Source organism: Cololabis saira, chromosome 8, assembly GCF_033807715.1.
Source record: "Cololabis saira isolate AMF1-May2022 chromosome 8, fColSai1.1, whole genome shotgun sequence".
NCBI classification, from domain to species: Eukaryota; Metazoa; Chordata; class Actinopteri; order Beloniformes; family Belonidae; genus Cololabis; species Cololabis saira.
In genome coordinates this window covers 18953846-18973957 of record NC_084594.1, presented here as the reverse complement: position 1 = coordinate 18973957, position 20112 = coordinate 18953846, and the positions used below count along the sequence as shown (strand labels likewise).

Sequence of the window (20112 nt, the reverse complement as noted above, 5' to 3'; positions counted from 1 at the left end):
ATAAAACCTCTTCTAAAAAACTCAAATCTGGATGCTACAACACTTAGTAACTATAGGCCAATATCAAATCTGCCATTTTTGGGGAAAATCATTGAAAAGGTCGTTTTCCAGCAAATCCATGCTTTTATGATGCAAAACAACCTCTTTAATGTATTTCAGTCTGGATTTCGGCCACACCACAGCACTGAGACTGTACTCATCAAAGTCCTAAATGATATTCATCTGAATAATAATGCAGGCAAATCCTCTGTTCTGGTATTATTGGATCTCAGTGCTGCATTCGACACAGTTGATCATAAAATTCTTCTCAGCAGATTGGAAAAGTGGGTGGGACTTACTGGCACCGTGCTTCAATGGTTTAAATCTTACTTGCATGATAGGGCCTTTTTTGTGTCAATTGGAAACCATGAGTCTAAGAGAACCAAGATCACATGTGGCGTTCCTCAAGGGTCCATTCTCGGACCGCTTCTATTTAACATCTATATGCTACCCCTAGCTCAGATTATGGAACATCACAACATTTCCTACTATACTTGCCGATGACACACAGCTCTATATTTCAGTGTCACCACATGACTACAATCCCATGATCTCATTGAGTAACTGTATTCACCAAATCAATAAGTGGATGTGCCAGAATGTTCTCCAGCTAAATGCAGAAAAGACAGAGGTGATCATTTTTGGCCCTAAAAATGAAAGGGAAAAGATCAGCGCTCACCTTGGCTCCATGTCATTGACAGCTACAAATCAAGCCAGAAATCTTGGTGTAATTATTGACTCAGACCTGAACTTCAACAGCCATCTAAAGTTTATCACTAAATCTGCCTATTACCACCTAAAAAACATTGCTAGAATTAAGGGGATTCTGTCTAAACAAGACATGGAAAAACTTATTCATGCATTAATTTTCAGTAGGTTGGATTATTGCAATGGCATCTTTACAGGCCTTAACAAGAAATCTATCAGGCAGCTGCAGCTGATCCAGAACGCTGCCGCCAGAGTCCTTACAAACACCAGGAAACTGGACCATATTACACCGGTCATGAAATCACTACACTGGCTTCCAGTGGGTCAAAGAATAGAGTTTAAAATCTTACTGCTGGTCTACAAAGCACTGAATGGTCTTGGACCAAAATACCTGCTGGATCTGTTAATTCCCTGTGAAGCTCCCAGACCCCTTAGGTCTTCTGGATCTGGTTTGTTGTGTGTCCCAAGAACCAGAACCAAGCAAGGTGAGGCAGCGTTCACTTATTCTGCTCCTCACCGGTGGAACAAACTTCCTGTAGACCTGAGGTCTGCTCCAACTGTCAGCTCCTTTAAATCAGGCCTAAAAACATTACTGTTTACTCAAGCGTACTCCTAAATTAAACTTACCTGCTGTATTCTACTGCCCTTATTTTTAACAGCTTGTGCTTTTTATTATTTTACTTCTTTTCTTATCATCTTATTCAATCTTATTTGTTATTTACTGTCTAATTATGTCTTGCCGCTTTTAGGGCCCGATTTACTAAGATCCTAAATAAAGAGTACTAAATTGCGTGTGCACTGAAAAAGTTTGCGCGTGCTGTTGTTGTGTGTTTTGCGGGTGATCAACTAAGATTGCGTGCGCAATTGATAACACGTGCAAACCGCAGTATTTAAATGAGGTGTTGCGCGTCTTACGGTTTGCGAGCGCAAACTTTGCGCCATGGAGAGTGGATGGAAAGCACAGTCACAAGTCACAAGCGCAAAATGAAATTTGACGAGTTGGAGTTAGAGATATTAGTGGAAGAGGCAAATAAACACATTCATGAACTACAGCAAAGAAATTTAAACATTACCAAAAGAAACGCAATATCGGAGAAAATCTGCGATAGAATAAATGCAGTTATAAGACAAAAAGAACGGCAGATGAGGTTAAAACAGAGTCGGCGGCAGAACAGATCTAATTGGGAGGCACATAATAACCATGCAGCGATGTAAATGCTTAATATGAGTTTGCCATCAACGATCACAGCAAACCAGTTTCAATTACACAACATACTGCAAAATCTCTTTTTAATACACACACACACAAGTGTATTGTGCACCCAAACTGCAAAAAAACAAAAAACAACGACGTACAGACCACGTCTCTCCCTCCCTCCCTCGCCCTCTCCATCTCTCTCTCATACAACGCATACACATAAAAATGTGACCGGTGAATCTCCAAATTTAATTTGACGAAATTAGACAGACCCAAACATTCCACATTTGCGTAATAATAAACGCCAAAGCTGGCGCCATGAAGTCAATTAAATGCATGTCTCACCTTTAGAAGAGTTGCACATCTTAATTTTCCTATTTCACCATAGATCACACTTTGGGACGCCTTCTTTATATTTTAGCGTTATTTCCGCGTAGATAAGAGTGAGTTTGATGCTCGTTAACAAGTTTGGTCCGCGGATCAACATCAACCCAGCTCCCCCAACCCCTTGCTGCCTGATTGGCTGATTTATGGTTCCGCGTCACACCAACGCAGAACCGACGGCGTAGGGTACGCGGCGACGCACACTGCACCGCGACCCTACGCCGTCGGCTACGCCGTCGATTTAACGCAGAACCATAATTCAGGCGAAGCTGCAGTCTGTCTGCGCTGATACTGACACAGCGGGTCGGAGCGGATTTGGTCATGATGTTTAACCTGTGTTTTGTGATTAATAAGCACGGGTTTTAATTAAATGTAATTTACGAAGGATGATTTCACGTTCAATAAGATAAGTAATCAATAAAATACAAAGTTTGGCACAAAGGCTTGGCCTGCTTGTGGGCGAGTGGAGGGGGGCACATTAAAAGAAGGTGGCAAGATATAAGGCGAAGAACTAAAGAAAAAGTGGCCTTTAATAAAACTTGTGCAACCATTTTTAAAATAGCATGCAGCAGAATAAAGACTCTCTCTCTGCGTATTCTTTGATTTTGAATGTCGCCTCCTTGCCACAATAACGGCAGCAGCAGATTAGCACCTTCCTTTCGAACGTATTAAATACAGACGCAATCACAACACGCGCAATTACTTTCAGGCTTGGTAAATCTCATTGCGCGTGGTAAATGGACCAATTTGCATCTTCCCCTCCCAGTATTTAGGATTTCTGCCGGGTACACCCCATATTGACTATTCATCAGGGCAAAAGTACTAACTGAATTGCGTGTGCTATTTTGCGCATTTGAGAGACGCAGTCCTCTTTGCACGCTGTTAGTAGATCAGCTGGCACTTTGGTTTGCGGGTGCTGTCAAGTTTGCACACGTTTTTACACACGCAAACCTTTAGTAAATCAGGCCCTTAATGTCAATGTAAAGCACTTTACAAACGTCTCTTTTTTCAGAGACGTTTATAACTTTAGATATGACGTCATTGGGTCTGCACAGGAGGAAGTGAACTGCAGCTCAGGGTTTATCTCCTACTAATCATTAACTTCATAAGCTCATAAACAAGACATTATATTCATCAATGTAATTACAATAAAGTGACATTAAACTTCTACTTCCTCCATCTTTAGAAGTTCCTGTATATGATTTTCAAATTTATTTCACTAGTGTTTAAGGTGAAGGGTGAGAACATGTGCAGCATTGATTTCTCATTAATCAGTCCAGTGATATTAAATAATGTGATAGACAAAAATTCATCATAAAAGTGGATAATAAAACCCAAATTAATTGTCAAATTTGAAGGAACAGATCTTGAATTTTTTTTAACAGTAGGCCATTTTTTTTTACATTTTGTGCTATATAACTAAATTTGCCTTGCCTTGCCTTGCCTTGCCTTTGTAGACTGGACTACTGTAACGCTGGTCTCACGGGTCTCCCTAGAACCTCCATCAAACAGTTGCAGTTAGTCCAGAACGCTGCTGCCCGAGTCCTCACTAAGATCAAGAGACCCGAGTCCTCAGTAAGACCAAGAGACCTGAGTCCTCACTAAGACCAAGAGACCTGAGTCCTCACTAAGACCAAGAGACCTGAGTCCTCACTAAGACCAGGAGACCCGAGTCCTCACTAAGACCAGGAGACCCGAGTCCTCACTAAGACCAGGAGACCCGAGTCCTCACTAAGACCAAGAGACCTGAGTCCTCACTAAGACCAAGAGACCTGAGTCCTCACTAAGACCAGGAGACCCGAGTCCTCACTAAGACCAGGAGACCCGAGTCCTCACTAAGACCAGGAGACCTGTCCTCACTAAGACCAGGAGACCCGAGTCCTCACTAAGACCAGGAGACCCGAGTCCTCACTAAGACCAAGAGACCTGAGTCCTCACTAAGACCAGGAGACCTGTCCTCACTAAGACCAGGAGACCTGTCCTCACTAAGACCAGGAGACCCGAGTCCTCACTAAGACCAGGAGACCCGAGTCCTCACTAAGACCAAGAGACCTGAGTCCTCACTAAGACCAGGAGACCTGTCCTCACTAAGACCAGGAGACCTGTCCTCACTAAGACCAGGAGACCCGAGTCCTCACTAAGACCAGGAGACCCGAGTCCTCACTAAGACCAGGAGACCCGAGTCCTCACTAAGACCAGGAGACCCGAGTCCTCACTAAGACCAGGAGACCCGAGTCCTCACTAAGACCAGAGTGGACCATATAATGAATGAATGAATGAAAATATATTTATTTCGGTCAGGTCATTCATAATGTAGTCACCACTGAAAGCATTAGTTCACATAAAAAAACAAACGAGACCTAACCGAAAAGGAATAGGCTGAAGCTATTGCTTATTTACGCCTACCCTTCTCACATGATCAACTTATTCAGATCAAACATACAAAACATAATATAAAAAAATAAATCATATTGTTTACACAATCCCAAAACATAATTCCGTAATAGTATCATCTACTGGATCCCTCATATTTTTCAAACACATTAAACTTAAACTAAATATAACTCCAGTTTTTAGATCTTTTTTTTAGATCTTTACAGTGGCTTCCTGTCTGTCACAGAATCGATGTTAAAATCCTGATGTTGGTTTATAAATCTCTGAATGTTTTTGGGCCAAAATACATCTCTGATCTCTTGGTCGATCATGAACCAACCAGAACCCTCAGGTCATCAGGGTAATGCCTACAGATACGCAGCAGTGAGGCTTGTATGATCCTCATCTGTGGAATACACTCCCAGAATGCATCAATCAATGCATCTGCTGAAACTCAGTTGCTATAAGTCAAGGTTGAAAAAGTCAGTCTTTTTTTGTTAAAAAAAAGTTTTTTTTAACAAAAACTTGACAGTTTTTGTTAAAAACTGCTGCATTTCAGTAATCTCCCACAATGTACACCCACCTTCATTCATTTTATCTCATTTGTTTTATTCTATTTAACTTATATCTATCTGTCTTTAATTTCTGCTTTTAAACTCTTTATCTTTTTTATGCATTTTTTTTACATCTTTTTATGTAAAGCACCTTGAGGTACATGAAATGTGCTCTACAAATAAACTTCTCTTGCCCAAACAACACTTTTCATCACTGCAAGTGTTTGCAGCGAAGTTCTTGTTGTTTTTTGGCTACAAGTGATGACATTACATTTATTTGTATTGTATTCCCCCCCTCAGACATTTTTTTAATGTAGCACATGAATTTACACGTGGCTTGATTGTTTCTAGAGAAGGGATGAGTTTCCTGGTATTTGCGTGAATCTAAAACGAAACTACAAGCCTTATATGTAGGTGGTGTTTAAAGGAGTGGCTGCAGCTCGGATAGAGATCAGATCGCTCACAGACGGAAATCATCCAGAGATGCGATGCTCAATCCTCGGGTGTGTTCAGTGATGGAGCTGCTTCCTCTCGTGTGTCTCTGGATCCTGACCTGGTCTGGAGGATTATCTGCTGATCCAAACGGTAGGAAAGGAAAACATTTAGATTATCTTTACAAATGCATCTGTGTCAAATCGATGCGGCAGTCTGGAGCTTTAAGATGATCTGCAGGTTCATGGTGAGATGCGGAAACGGGACCTGCAGCTGCAGATTGTAGCTAGTTTCCTCAGAGGATGTTGTAAAATAGCGACATGATATGATATAAAATACTTCATCTCCGCAACAAAAACGATGGAGGACTTATCATTATATTTCATTCTTGGTGCTTGGTTTTTCAGAGACGTTTATAACTTTAGATATGACGTCATTGGGTCTGCAGAGTATTTGAGGAGGAAGTGAACTGCAGCTCAGTGTTTATCTCTGACTAATCATTAACCTCATAAGCTCATAAACAAGACATTATATTCATCAATATAATTACATTAAAGTGACATTCAATTTTTACTTCCTCCATCTTTAGAAGTTCCTGTATGTGATGTTCAAGTTTATTTCACTAGTGTTTAAGGTGAAGGGTGAGAACATGTGCAGCACTGATTTCTCATTAATCAGTCCAGTGATATTAAATAATGTGATGAACACAAATTCATCATAAAACTGGATAATGAAACCCAAATTAATTGTAAAATTTGAATCTTTAATTGGTTTTAACAGCCATTTTTGCGAATTGTGTCTGTTTTCATCTCTTTATATCTAATACAATATCAATGTGTGCTTTTTCTCCTCCAGGACCATTAATCCCCAAGATTACTGTGGCAGAGGAAAATGATATTGTTCTAAATTGTTCCTTCGATGCTCCGATCAATGAAGGCAACACCTTTAAGTGGATGAAAGATGGATGGAAGACTGTGTATGACACCGGCACTGACAACCCTAATCACGATCAACAGTTCAAAGGACGAGTCTCTCATTTTAAAGATAAATTACAGTCCGGCAATGCATCCATAGTTATTAAGAAAACAAAGGTAGCTGACAGTGGAAACTACACCTGTGATTTTCCACATGAAAACCCATCGAGACGATCCAAGATAGAACTTACTGTCCGTAAGTACTTTAATGTGACATAATTTCTTACAGAAGAGACTAGTTCAAGTATCCCTGTTGGACAACAAACTAAATTTTACACAAAGACATTCCAAACATTATTTCAAGTTGTCATCAAACAGACTAACACGTCAACCAGATATCCCGGCATGAATGGTGGAAGTGAGTCTGTGTTCCCATGCTCAGATGGGAGTGAGATCCAGCCCCGGGGGGCAGAGCGACTGGAGGCTCTGCTCCCCGTGATGGTGAGACTGGCAGAGGGAACAGTGAGGTGAATGCAGGAGGACGACCTGAGAGTACAGGAGAGAGTGGCAGTACCTCAGCAGTTTTACCCCCCAGCAGTCCAATAGGAGCCTCTATGATGCTCATTATTTGCCCAAGTTTATGAAATAACTACCTGTACATTTCTTCCATACAAGTCTGTCATCAGGAGTAAGTTGTTCAGTGTCTTGCAGACATGCCAGCAGCCCGTCTTTATTACTTTTAGCAACCAAAGTTCCCAACACAACTGAAAAAGGTAATCTCATGTCTTATTAAAAATAACTATCAGCTGTTATTCTTTGATAAAAATGTTTCTCCATCACCTCTCCATCATCGGACCCCAGGAAGAATAGCTGCAGTTTTGCTGTAACTAATGGGGATCCAAATAAAACTATAAACTATCAACTATCTTTACATGAAACTGGCAGCAGTTTCAGGTGACGTGTGATGTACAAATAAATACCTTTCATTAATGGTTAATATGCTGTTTTGGACATAATATTATAATATACATATGTGTATCCATGTTTTTAATCACGTGACAGCTGACATATGATGAAACTACAGGACTGACCATATAAACAGGCGTAGACGGCAGACACTGAGGTGATCAGAGGGTATGACTGCAGGTCAGGATGTTAGTAGATATCATATCCTACTACAGATACATTTATATAGACAGATGGATGATGGTACTACATGATACCTGAGGTCAAATAAAAAAACAAAAAGGGAAACTGAGAATTAGATTTGTGGATGTTGTGAAAGCATTTTATAGTTGGTTGTTGTGACAGAGGAAGATGCAGAACTGACTCAACAGTTTAAACGTCAAAAAATTGACTCATCCAGGACTTTACCATCAACTCACCATCAGCTTGTAAGAACTTTGATACTATAAGATTATTACCTATTCATGACTGATGTGAACTAGTCTCTTCTGTAAAGGAGCTGTGATCTTTATGTAATCTAAGATTGTTTAGTGTTTTTATTTATTTTCAATTCTGTTCAATTTTAATTTTAGTTTCATAATTAGAGTTAACACCTTTGAGTTTATTTTTCTTGTTGACTGATGAAATCCTACAAATAAACTCTTAAATGTATTTTGTTTTTCTCTTTTAGATTGCACTACCTTAACCTCTTAGGGCTGATCTCAGTCATAGACACGTCTGCAGTTGTAGACTAAACAGTTAAATCTGTTTTATAAGTTAAAGCCCAATAAACACTGATGTGCACATAGCATCACTGTAACCTAAATGTTATCAGGTGTTGTGTCATATATTAAACTTAATTGTTAAAGTAACAAAGTTAATCATTTTTTGGGATTTAAAATAAAAAAACAGCTTCTCTGTTATTTTTAACTTTTAGCTTCATGATCTAAATGCAGCATATCAGACATAATTCAATATATCAGGTTAAAATTCACAGAATACAACAATTATTTTGTTTACAGCATCCATGCCAAATTTTAATTGGATAAAGTGATCTGAATGGAAAATATTTCAGAAAGTGTAGCACAAAGTATCTCCAGCAGATGGACACAGAGCTCTACAAGTCTCTTCAAAGTTAACAAACAAAGATGATAACTCTTGTTAACAATGCTTAAAACGGTCAATTAAATTCAAATGTAACTTTAAGAAACGTTATTTATGTGTAACTTACCCTATGAATATTTATTAACATTATTTTTTGTTTAAAATATTGGATAAAACCCATTTCTGTGGGTATTTTTAACTTCCCCCATCTCAAAGAGAGCAGATACTTCAGCTCAATTACATGGACCGACAGGTAATTCCTCTGGTTACAACCTCTGTACGTCATCATCGTCCTGACTTCTCATTGGATGAAACCAGAGGTGAATAACATTGGGATTTACCTCGCACAAGCATGCTCTTCTCTGATTGGCTGCTTGAGTTAAAAGGCTGATAAATGTGTTACTTTAGATTAAAGATCGATGCTGATTGGTTTGTTTTGTTCCTGGGCGTTTACTGGTGTCAGAGATTTATTGGATCATTGGAAAGTTTTTATCAAAGTCTTTGAATTTAGCAAATTAAACTTCTTCCTAAAGGCTTGAGGAATTACTTTTTATGTAATAAATGGAGATAAACAAATTATAAACAGGTATATTTTAAATAGAGTTTGAAGAAAACGAGTGAAATTTCGTTTTTGGTGTTTAACTTTTCCAATTTAGCTAAAGTTTGTACTTAATTCCCTGTGTTTATAACATGAATTACTTGTTAATATAACAACACAGATTGTCACCAAAGTTGTAAACTATTCACTTAATTATTACGAGACCATATTAATTATATTTAGCGTTTTGTTTTCTGAGACAAATGAATGTATCTAAAAAAACGAACATTTCATCTTTGAAACGGTGTGTCGCACTTCTGTTGTCACGTTTCCGGGCGACATCAAACATATAATATTGTTAATTATTAACTTTAATATGCGTATATTGGGTCGCATACAACCTCCGCGTTACATTTGGTTAAAAGACAGAACTGAAGAAAACATCCCAGGTGAGTCTAATCTGATGATGACACAGATCATCTCCTCCATAAACGGATACATTACAATACAAACCCGGTATTGCAAAGTAATTGCCAAACACTGGTAAAATTTTGGCTATACAAGTAGTTTTTTTTAAATGTTAGTATTAATAACCTAAGAAAAACACAGAGGATAGGATTTATTGCAAAGCCGAGGGTTTATTGAGTTGATATGTGACAGAAATTACGGTAAAATTTATTCTGGTGAAGAATCCACAAGCTGTTTGTTGCATAACTTCAACATCCCTGTTCCTATAAATCACTTAATAAGCACGTGTTATTCACTGGAATTGAAAAATCCTAAAAATTACACAAATCATAACTTTCAACCAGAAAAAACAATCTCAGTATTTTCTTTCTAAAACTGTACTTTCTTTTCATTGTGTTTATATTATGTTTACAGGTACCTGTCCAACTCCTGTTATCAGACATGTTAAATCTAATGATGGAGTGGATCTGGAGTGTAAGGTTGTAGATGCTTCTCCAAAACCAGAAGTGGAGGTGCGGGACAGTTCTGGAACCAGAGTTCCTGATAAAGAAGAGAAAGTCTCTGAAAATGGAAACGACTACATTGTCCTGACTGCTGTTGTGACCATGGAAGACTACTATCATTGTGTTGTGGAGCAGAGTGAAATCTGTCATCAAATTAAATCCCCTGAGACATATGCATCCCCTCATGGTGAGTTTTATCGGAAGTTTACATTTTACAATAAATCTCCTTTTGTGTTTAATCATATTTTCTGCCCATTAAAACATGTAAACTTAGTCATTCTGTTTGTGACTCATTACAACTGTAATTGGACCCAAACGATATTTAAGTTGTGAATTATGAATTAGATTTGGAATTAAAATAGATAAATATGTTATCATTAGGTTATAAAAGAGAAACTAGGTGCACGAGATGAGTTTGTTTTTATTTATCAGAATCAAAATAACCATCAATAATAATCACTGTACAGTTGAGCTGTTTAGAAATGTTAAAACACCCATAATACTTATCAATGTTAAATAGCAAAAGGAACCACCTGACAAAACTATTTTGATACAAAATAATATTTACGACTTACTAGTAACGTAAATTATGTTGGAATATTTAATTTTTCTACATCTTATTATCCCTCAACTCATAATCAAATATTTATTATTAAATATAATTAAAAAGAAAAGGAAATCTCAACAAAGATAACCTGTAGTGACTCCAAACCAAAAAAAAGGAAATCACTGAGAGGCTAAGTGAGGGAGCATGGTACTGCTGACGCGCTGCATAAACGACAAGCCATTTCCGTGTTGTTAAACCGTGTCCGCATTTATTCTCCTCCATGCTGAACAAACAGCTTAAAGCAAGACAAGGCAAGGCAAGATGTTCACTCTCTGTCCGTATATTCAAACGGTAATCAAGCGGTATTCATGTGGTCAACAAAAAATACACTCTCCCTACTCACCCCCTCTGCATGCAGCCGCCACGGTGAACAGGTGAATATATGCCCATTCATTCAATGACCCAGATTACTACGCCTTGACCACACCCCCCCGTGACATGCGTGACAGGTGTCAAACTAACAGCTGATGCCAACATAAACATAAATATTTAGCATTACCTTTTTTTTTTAAATGAATCCATAAAAGTTACTAAAAAATAAATTTAAAAACTAACAAAGTAATAATTAAAAACTTATAAGAAAAGAGCAAGAATGAAATTATAAATGAAAATGCTCAACCCCTTCTATGTAATGTCCAGCATAAACACCTCCAGGACACATGAACAAACAAACATGTACTAGTAACTATCATAAACTACAGGTGTGATACAATCTAGTTCATGTTAGTGTCTAACGTAGCAGACATGAACAGTTTCCCTGATCGTTCCCTGACTGACAAGACATCAAAATACCTGAACCATATGAAATATGTGAGAAGGTATGAAAACAGTTACCTGTCCTCAATGAATGATGGATTCTTCTCAAATTAATAAAAAAACAAACACTTTATATATTTTTTAATGATATTGTAAAAATTATCTTGACAAAATGAAAAGTTATTAACACATGAAATACTCCACGCTCTTATTAAAGCAATAAATGTAATGCTTTATGTAAATTCTCCTGGCGTGGTACAACAGCATGTTTTAAAGTGGCTGTGATTTATGACTGTTTATTCATTGATAAGTGGTTGTCATACAGTCACATTTTTTAGTAGTGTAGTAATGCTGATTGTTCTTGAGACCAGCATTGTTTCTCTTAACTGACAGGGTCAGTTGTGATGATTTTGTTTAACCCCAGGGCTGAAGTATAATTATATAGTCATTGCTCATTTAGCACAAACATGTCACTGATTATTTATTATTCATGAGTACAGAAATGTATTCCCCCATACAACTCTGTATAAGATCAAGGCCAGTCTCTAAACACTGTTGCTTCAATGTCCGTAAGGGAGATACAATAAGTAAAAGAGCAAAACTAGTCAATAAAGTAGGTATAAATGCTTAGCTTATATATGTAAAATTAATCACCCTATTGCTAAATCTTCCTGCACCACATCTGGTAAACTCATTCAATGCAACACGTCCCTGAAGGCAGAGTCAAACCTGCATAACCATCCAGATCATGGGAGGCAACTACAGCCTTCCCAACTGTGGCAACGGCAAAAATATAATGAGGCAGCTGAGGCTGGTCATTCTGACTTGCGAGGAAGCAGAAAAGTTTTACCATGATCAGCCTGCTGGGAAAGAGAGTTTGCTGTTGGTGAGCCTGTTTATTTGGAGGAGACTCCTGGAAGAACACCAAAGGGCTTCCTGGAGTTGTTACTCACCAAACAGGCCCAGTATCTTTCAGGGTAACGGGCTGTGGCACTGAGACTGTCTACAGACGAGTAATCAAGAAACGTTTTGGATCATCACAGGAAAATGATGAAACTACACAACTTAAGACTGAATCAGCTGAGAAAAAAAAGGTCCACGAGCAACTAGACATGAGTCTTTTCCTGAAAGAAGGGTCAGGATGCATCTTGCAGGTCAGGATGTCAGCAGGTATAATATCTTACAGAGACTTCTATATAGAGAGGTGGAGGTAAACACTGGGATGATGGTAGTACTTGATACCTGAGGTCAAAGTAAACGGAAAAAGGAAACTGAGAATTAGATTTGTGGATGTTGTGAAAGAGGTTATATAGTTGGTTGTTGTGACAGAAGAAGATGCAGAAGTGAATGATCTGCTGCGGTGACGCCAACAGAGAAAAACAAAAAGAAGAAACAAATACTTGAAGATGTTGAAAGTTATTACACTGTAATTCTAGAGAAAAACCAAAGTGGAAAAAAATGCATTTACTTTTTCTTGTTGTTAATTTATTAAGTTATTTTACAAGGGTCTGTTTAATAGAGAATAAGCTACACACACTATCAGCTTGTCATAACATTGATAGTATAAGATTATAACCCATCTTTTGATGTAAATTAATCTCTTCTGTAAAGGAGCTGTGATCTTTATGTGATCTAAGATTGTTTAGTGTTGTTTTAATTATTTTTAATTGTATTTCGTTTCAATTTTAGTTTCATAATCATGGTTAAGACTTTTGACTTTATTTTTCTTTTTGACTGATGAAATTATACAAACAAACATTAATGTCTTTTTTTTTCTCTTTTAGATTCCACCTTAAAGGTATTGTGACATCATTTTTAAAATGCTTTTAACACTATTAAAAGTCTTGGCCAACATCCCTCAAATGTGTCTAAAAGAGTGTAACAAGAAAAACTTCACTCTAGTACTCTTTTCCTGGCTTTTTATTACAGTGTTTTTTTGCGCCGTGAAAAATGCTTCCTTTCCCCCCTTTCCTGTCAATCATTGCTCCGCTCCTCCTCCAAACCTCCTCCTCCTCCAGCCATACGCTCACAGCGGCGTCGGAGAGCCGGGAGCGACAGGCGAAGCATGCACGGAAAAGCAGGAGGGCGAACCACAGCAAACAATCATAAAAATAAAGGCATGCAAGCAGCACTGTCCCCTTATCTTAAGTCCAGTCAGTGGCCGCGGGTCTTCTTAGCAGTTTTCCTCCGGTGATTAGAACAAAAGAGGCTGTAAAGTTTCTAAACAGCTCCGTGTTAAGCCTCATTTATGGTTCCGCGTTAAATCGACGCAGAGCCTACGCCGTAGGGTTCAGCGTACGGTGCGCGTCGCCGCGTAACCCTACGCCGTAGGCTCTGCGTCGGTGTAACGCGGAACCATAAATCAGCCTTTATGGTGCGCTGGAGAGGAGAGGAGGCAGGAGCTGGGTGGAGGGGGCGGTGATTTAGCGGGCCGTTACGTAACGGCCCGCCACCAAACCACATGCGCCGTTTTTGCCTAGTTATGCGGAAAATCCCAGAAAGCACACAATACACTGAATGTTAAAAGTTCGTTGTTTTTTGGGTGTAATTGATGTCAAGACACCCAACAAAACACAAAAAATCAAGAAAAATTTGTTTTTCATGTCACAATCCCTTTAAAAAACAGAACGAAAATCTGGGTAAGTTCAGTCTCTGAAGACGACAACACAGATGTTCATAACATTCATAAATATCTCTAAAAGAGTGCCAATTTTAATGGTATAATGCCTCTAAATAAAATTGACCAGAAAGTATTTAATGTTCGTATATCAGATGTGAGATGTAACATTTCGCCAAAACAATGATTTGCTGTCTGTTTTTTCCTTTCACCGCCCCTATGACTGTTGGAGAAAGTTTAACTATTTTATGTTTCTGCACCACAGGAACTGCATTAACTTACTAACGTACTTCGTGAAACTGTCAAAATAATTTGAAATATATATCAACGATGCACATAAATCAGTACATGGCATTTAAGTCCAAAGAAAATTTCTAAATGTTGAGAAAGAAATTATATAGTCGGTTGAGGTGACAGAGAAAGATGCAGAACTTGGTGTAATATTGAAATCAGCGAGTGCACTGAACCCAAAAGGGAAAAGTTCATCACTTCATGAAGGCGGAAGTAATCACCGAAACATGCCAGACATTACATTTGTGTCAGTTAAAAATGGCTCTGATTTGAGAATTGATGTAAATCTAAACAAAGATGAGAGGAGAAATCCAAGCCAAGCCAACATTATTAATAAAGCACTTTAAAAACAGCAACCAGATACCAAAGTGCTGAATGACATACATTTAGAATAAAATAAATGATGTAAAGGTAAAGGAACAGTGAGAGAACACAAGACATAGATAAGACTTTAAGTTATTTTTATAGGACCTGTTTATTTGTGGGACTCTTCTGGAAGAGGACCAAAGTGGTTCTATTTCGTCCCTACTGACCGCCAGGCGGTGCTGTAAGCACTGGATATCTTCCCTCGCGCATGCGCATGTCGAGTACAATACCAACAATGTCACGTCACCCGTGACCCCTGCATGACCCCCGGAAGGGTATATCTTCCGGCGTCAGCATGGGATCGACTCCTTATTCTTCTCGCATCGCGCGTCTGAAGTACAGGACGGAAATAGGAGCTTTGTGAAGCTTCTTCCTTTCCTCCCTAAAAAACCGCCGGCCTCAGTGCAGCTTCGTGCCATTCAGGTAGGAGTAACGATTTTTTTCGTCCTCCGAGAGGCTGTGGCCGGCGCGGTATTGATGGTGTCGGGTTGCGGCGGCGTCTCCCCTCCCCGCCCCCCAGCGCGGCTGACAGAAGGTAAGCTGTCAGCTGCGCCTGACACCTGATCACAATCTGCGCAGGGAGACAGCGTTTCGCTTCCTCTCCCACTTTATTAATGTGACAACATTATTTTTTCCTTGCAGATTATTTTTTTCTTTGAAAAAAAAATGAAAAAAAAAAAAAAAGGAAAGGAACGAGAGAGGATTGTTCTCTTCTTTTTGAGTAAAGACGCCTATTTTTGCCTTTTCTCATAGCCGTGGTGACGGCAGCGTGGCCCTCCCCTCTCCCGCCTGCATATTGGCGGTGACGGCAGCGTGCTCGCTGTGGTGACGGCAGCGTTTCTGCTCCCCTCTCCCACTGACACATCCGTATTGGCGGTAGCGTGGCCCTCCCCTCTCCCGCCTGCATATTGGCGGTGACGGCAGCGTGCTCGCTGTGGTGACGGCAGCGTTTCCGCTCCCCTCTCCCACTGACACTTACGTGGTGATGGCGGCGCGTCCGCTCCCTCTCCCACCGGCACATCCGTGGTGACGGCAGCGTGTCCGCTCCCTCTCCCACTGACACATCCGTGCTGATGGTAGCGTGGCCGCTCCCCTCTCCCACCGGCATATTGGTGGTGAAGGCAGCATGCTCGCTGTGGTGACGGCAGCGTTTCCGCTCCCCTCTCCCACTGACACATCCGTATTGGCGGTAGCGTGGCCCTCCCCTCTCCCGCCGGCACATTGGCGGTGACGGCAGCGTGCTCGCTGTGGTGAAGGCAGCGTGACCGCTCCCCTCTCCCACCGACACATTCGTGTGGACGGCAGCGTGACCGCTCCCACCGACACATTCGTGTGGACGGCAGCGTGTCCACTCGTCTCTCCTACCAGCACATCCGTGGTGACGGCAGCGTGTCCGCTCCCTCTCCCACTGACACATCCGTGCTGACGGTAGCGTGGCCGCTCCCCTCTCCCACCGGCATATTGGTGGTGACGGCAGCGTGCTCGCTGTGGTGACGGCAGCGTTTTCGCTCCCCTCTCCCACCGACACCTACGTGGTGACGGCAGCTCGTCCGCTCCCTCTCCCACCGGCACATCCGTGGCGGCGGCAGCGTGTCCGCTCCCTCTCGCACCGGTTGCTGTGATGGAGCGTTCATGCCCAGGGTGCATGGCCGCCCTGGATCCTGCGGATGACCAGGACCTCTGCGTGTCGTGCCTGGGCCCTGAGCAGCCGGAGCCGTCGGCCTGCCTCCCCTCATCCCAGCCGGGGTCTTCTCTGAAGCGATCGGCAAAGAGAGTGGGGGTGCCCCCAAACGACGGCGGATGACGAGCCAGCTCTCCTCGAAGGTAGATCGCTTGGCTGCCGACATGGAGCGGATGAAGGCGCTCCTCCTCAATCTGCAACCTGGTACTGGCCAGGTGGAACCTGCCATGCCAGAGTTTGCTCTGGGGTTGCCACCGCCGCTGCCGGAGGACGCCATCTCCATTGCAGCCTCGGCGAGCCACTTCAACGTGTCATCAGGGGACCCGGCCTCACAGCGCTCGGGGTTCTCCTCGCACTCATCTGCCCAGAGCTCTCGGGAGGGGACGGTTTGTTCCTCCGTGCAGAGCATTATCCGCACTGCCCTGGCACACTTGCAGCCGGATGCACCGCGTGCGGAGGTGGCCTCTAGCGCCTTCCACAGGCGCAATCCTTCTCCGGTGGAATTCACCATTCCGTCTTCGTCGGATTTTTTGAGGGAGCTGCACTCATGCTGGAGAGATGTCACAGCCGGCTGATGACCGTGCTCTGACGGCGATGGAGGACGCTGCTGTGGCTGGTCTCCACCACATGCCCCCCCCCATCGAGCCCTCCATTGCAAGCACTGATAGTGGCTCCTGATGAGGCTCTGAAGCCAGATCCCAAGTGCCCCTCTACCCAGAGTAGGGTTACTGATGGGCATATTTGTAAGGCTTATGAAACAGCGGCACGCATCGGCCGGCTGGGGAACACCCTTTCTCATCTGCTACTGGCTCTCTCCACCTCCCTGCAGGATGCACAGGTGGATGATTCCACACGGGACTTGTGTGATGTGTCCCTACAGGCTTTTGCCTCCCAAACGAGGGAACTGGGGCGGCTGATGTCCACCCTGGTGCGCACGCGCCGTCATTTCTGACTGGCGCAGTCGCCCCTGACGGAGACTGCTCGTAGGGTTCTTCGTCAGGCACCGGCAGAACCGGGGGAGCTGTTTGGGGCAACTGCCCTGGAAGCTCTGAACCGCACCGCCCTGGCCGATGAGACCAGGCAGCGGCTGGTGTACCTTCACAGGGGTGCGGCCGCTTTCTGTACACCGGGAGGCCCTTCACCGGCCCCGGGCTTCGCCCCCGGCCGCCTGCCCACGGCGGCCGGCGCGGCTTTCAGCGGTCTGTGAGTCAGCCTGCTGGTGACTTTCGCCCCCCTGTGCGCGGACCGTCCCACCAGCGTCGGGGCGTTGATCCCGACTGTCGCCCCCCCGTGACGTCCAGAGCCCGGGGGAGACGGCGCTAAGGCCACGGAGCCGGTCGTCAGCTACTTTTCCGGCAGCAGCTCGGTTACTGGGCTGCCTGCTCATTGGGGCCCGGGTGGTTTCCACCCTAGCCCAGGGGTACGTATTGCAGTTCCGACACCGGCCTCCTACCTCCGGCCGGGTTGAGATGACCATCGTCAGAGACCCGGCAAACATTCCGGCTCGGGCTCAGGTGTTGCCCGCCCTACTGGCCAAGAGCGCCATCATGCCGGTGGACCCCCCGCCGCGGCCTGGGGGTTCTACTTGAGCTACTTTCTCGTCAGCAAGAGAGACGACGGACGTCGTCCCATCTTGGACCTAAGGGACCTCGACGAATACATGAAGGTCCTGCCCTTCCGGAAGCTTGACCACAGCAGATGCTCTGCGTTGGTCAGGAGGAAGTGGTTTGCAACTGTGGACCTACAGGGCGCTTGTTTCACGTGCCGGTCGCGGCACGTCACCGGTAGTTCCGGGGGCTCGCCTACCGGGGCCACCGTTGTCGGTTCAGGGTGCTCCTGTGCGGGCTCTCCCTGTCATCGAGGATTTTTTTCACCAGGTGCATGGTGGCAACCCTTGCCCCTCTTATACATTTGGGCCTGCTGTCGCTACGCCCCTGCAATGTGGCTGGACAGCCTCGCCTGGATGCCAAGAGGCACGGGCGCAGGCTGGTCAGGGTTTCGCGGGTGTGTCCATACCCTTGCACCCTGGAAAGGCGAGACATTCCGGCTGAGGGGTGTGCCCTTAGGCGCTGTCCCCTCCCTGCCGGGAGGCTGTCATCAGTAGTCCTCCCGGGTCCGCACGCGCCACATCAATGTGCTGGAGCTCTGGGCTCTGCACTTCACACTAACATTTTTTGCAACTCCTGTGGGGGAGGCACGTGCCGGTTCGGTCGGACAGTGTGTCCACTGTTCCTTGATCGGCCACCAGAGGGGGCCCCGACTCTGCACAGCTGCTGCAGGTGTCCCAGGGCCTCCTAGTGTGGACAGCTCCTCGCCTGCCCGGCCTTCGGGCGATGTTCCTGCCTGGAGACAGGAACCGGGTGACGGACTTCCTCTCCCGGCGCAAGCCGCCTTTGCAGAGGGTCCTCCAGAGGGCTCACGGGCTCCTCTTGGTGGCCCCCTTCCGACCGGGGAAACACAGTTTCCACTGCTGCGGAGGCTCTGCTGCGACACAACATGACGCCCCCCAGAGGGACCGTCTTTTCCAGCCGGGGATTCAGGTTTTGCACCCCGACCCCGTCGTTTTTGGCTCTGAGTCTGGCCGCTGCGGCGCCCGACCCATTGTTGTCAAGCTGTCCTGAACACGTCAGGGCTGGCATCTCGAATGCCCATGTGCCTCCCACCCGCCTCTGGTATGAGTGCGAATGGGGGAGATTTTCTGCCTGGTGTGCAGACGGGGCAGAGGACCCTGTTCTTTGCCCCGTGGCCACGATCCTGGGGTTCCTTTCGGTCCCTCCTGGATGGTGGCCGTGCTCAGTTCACTTTAAGGGTGTATGTGGCGGTCATTTCGTCGCAACATGCCCTGGTTGAGAATGCCACCGTGGGGTGCCACCGGCTGGTTTCTCTCTCTCAGGGGGGGCTCTGAGGCTGCGCCCCCCCCCCCGAGGAGCCCAAAGGCCCCAGTTTTCGATTCCATTCGAATTTATTTATATAGCGTCTAATACAACAGATGTTGTCTCTAGACGCTTTCCAGAGAACCAGAACATGAACATAAATAGAAACCCCCGAGCAGTGTGGGACCTGCCCATGGTGCTAGGTGCCCTCTCTTCCCCACCCTTTGGGCCCTTGGCCCGGGTGGGCCTGAAGTGGCTCTCTATGGAGATAGCTTTTCTCCTCGCCATGACATCGGCGAGTCGATGAGTTACATGCCCTGTTAGTCAGCTCAGGGGCTACGTTGTGGCCGAACGTGGCGTTCCTGCCCTAGGTCCTGCAGAGAGTGGGCCGAGCCCTTTGTGCCCCGTACGGGCCCTCGCTGCTTATGTTACCGCGCCTGTGCGATGGTCGGAGCAGCTTGTTCTCTGCTATGGTGGCCCCAACAGGGGGCGTGCTGTTTTCTGGACAGCGCTGTCCCACTGGGTGGTGGACACCGTCGAGCATGCCTACAGGGCCAGTGGCCGCCCCTTACCAGTGGGGGTGAGGTGCCAATCGACCAGAAGCGTTGCAGCTTCTTGGCTGCCTTGAAGGGGGTGCCTCTGGAGGACATCTGCACAGCGGCTTCGTGGACGTCGCCAGACACGTTCTCCAGGTTTTACCGGATCAATGTCGCCACTCCCCAACCATTGGGCGTGGTTCTACTCCCGGGTCCTTCTGCCCC

General features: G+C 44.3%; 1 protein-coding gene across 3 annotated transcripts in view; it reads left to right on the top strand.

The window, feature by feature from the left end:
• Positions 1 to 20112, top strand: part of LOC133448462 (butyrophilin-like protein 2) — a 51649-nt gene that overhangs the window by 29369 nt on the left and 2168 nt on the right. For 2 of the 3 annotated variants that reach the window (XM_061727020.1, XM_061727021.1), the window contains exons 7-8: positions 10072 to 10347; positions 13308 to 13321. In XM_061727020.1, the coding sequence (XP_061583004.1) occupies positions 10072 to 10347; positions 13308 to 13321 (290 nt within the window). The remainder of the gene's footprint in view (positions 1 to 10071; positions 10348 to 13307; positions 13322 to 20112) is intronic. The other variant, XM_061727019.1, reaches the window with a different exon arrangement.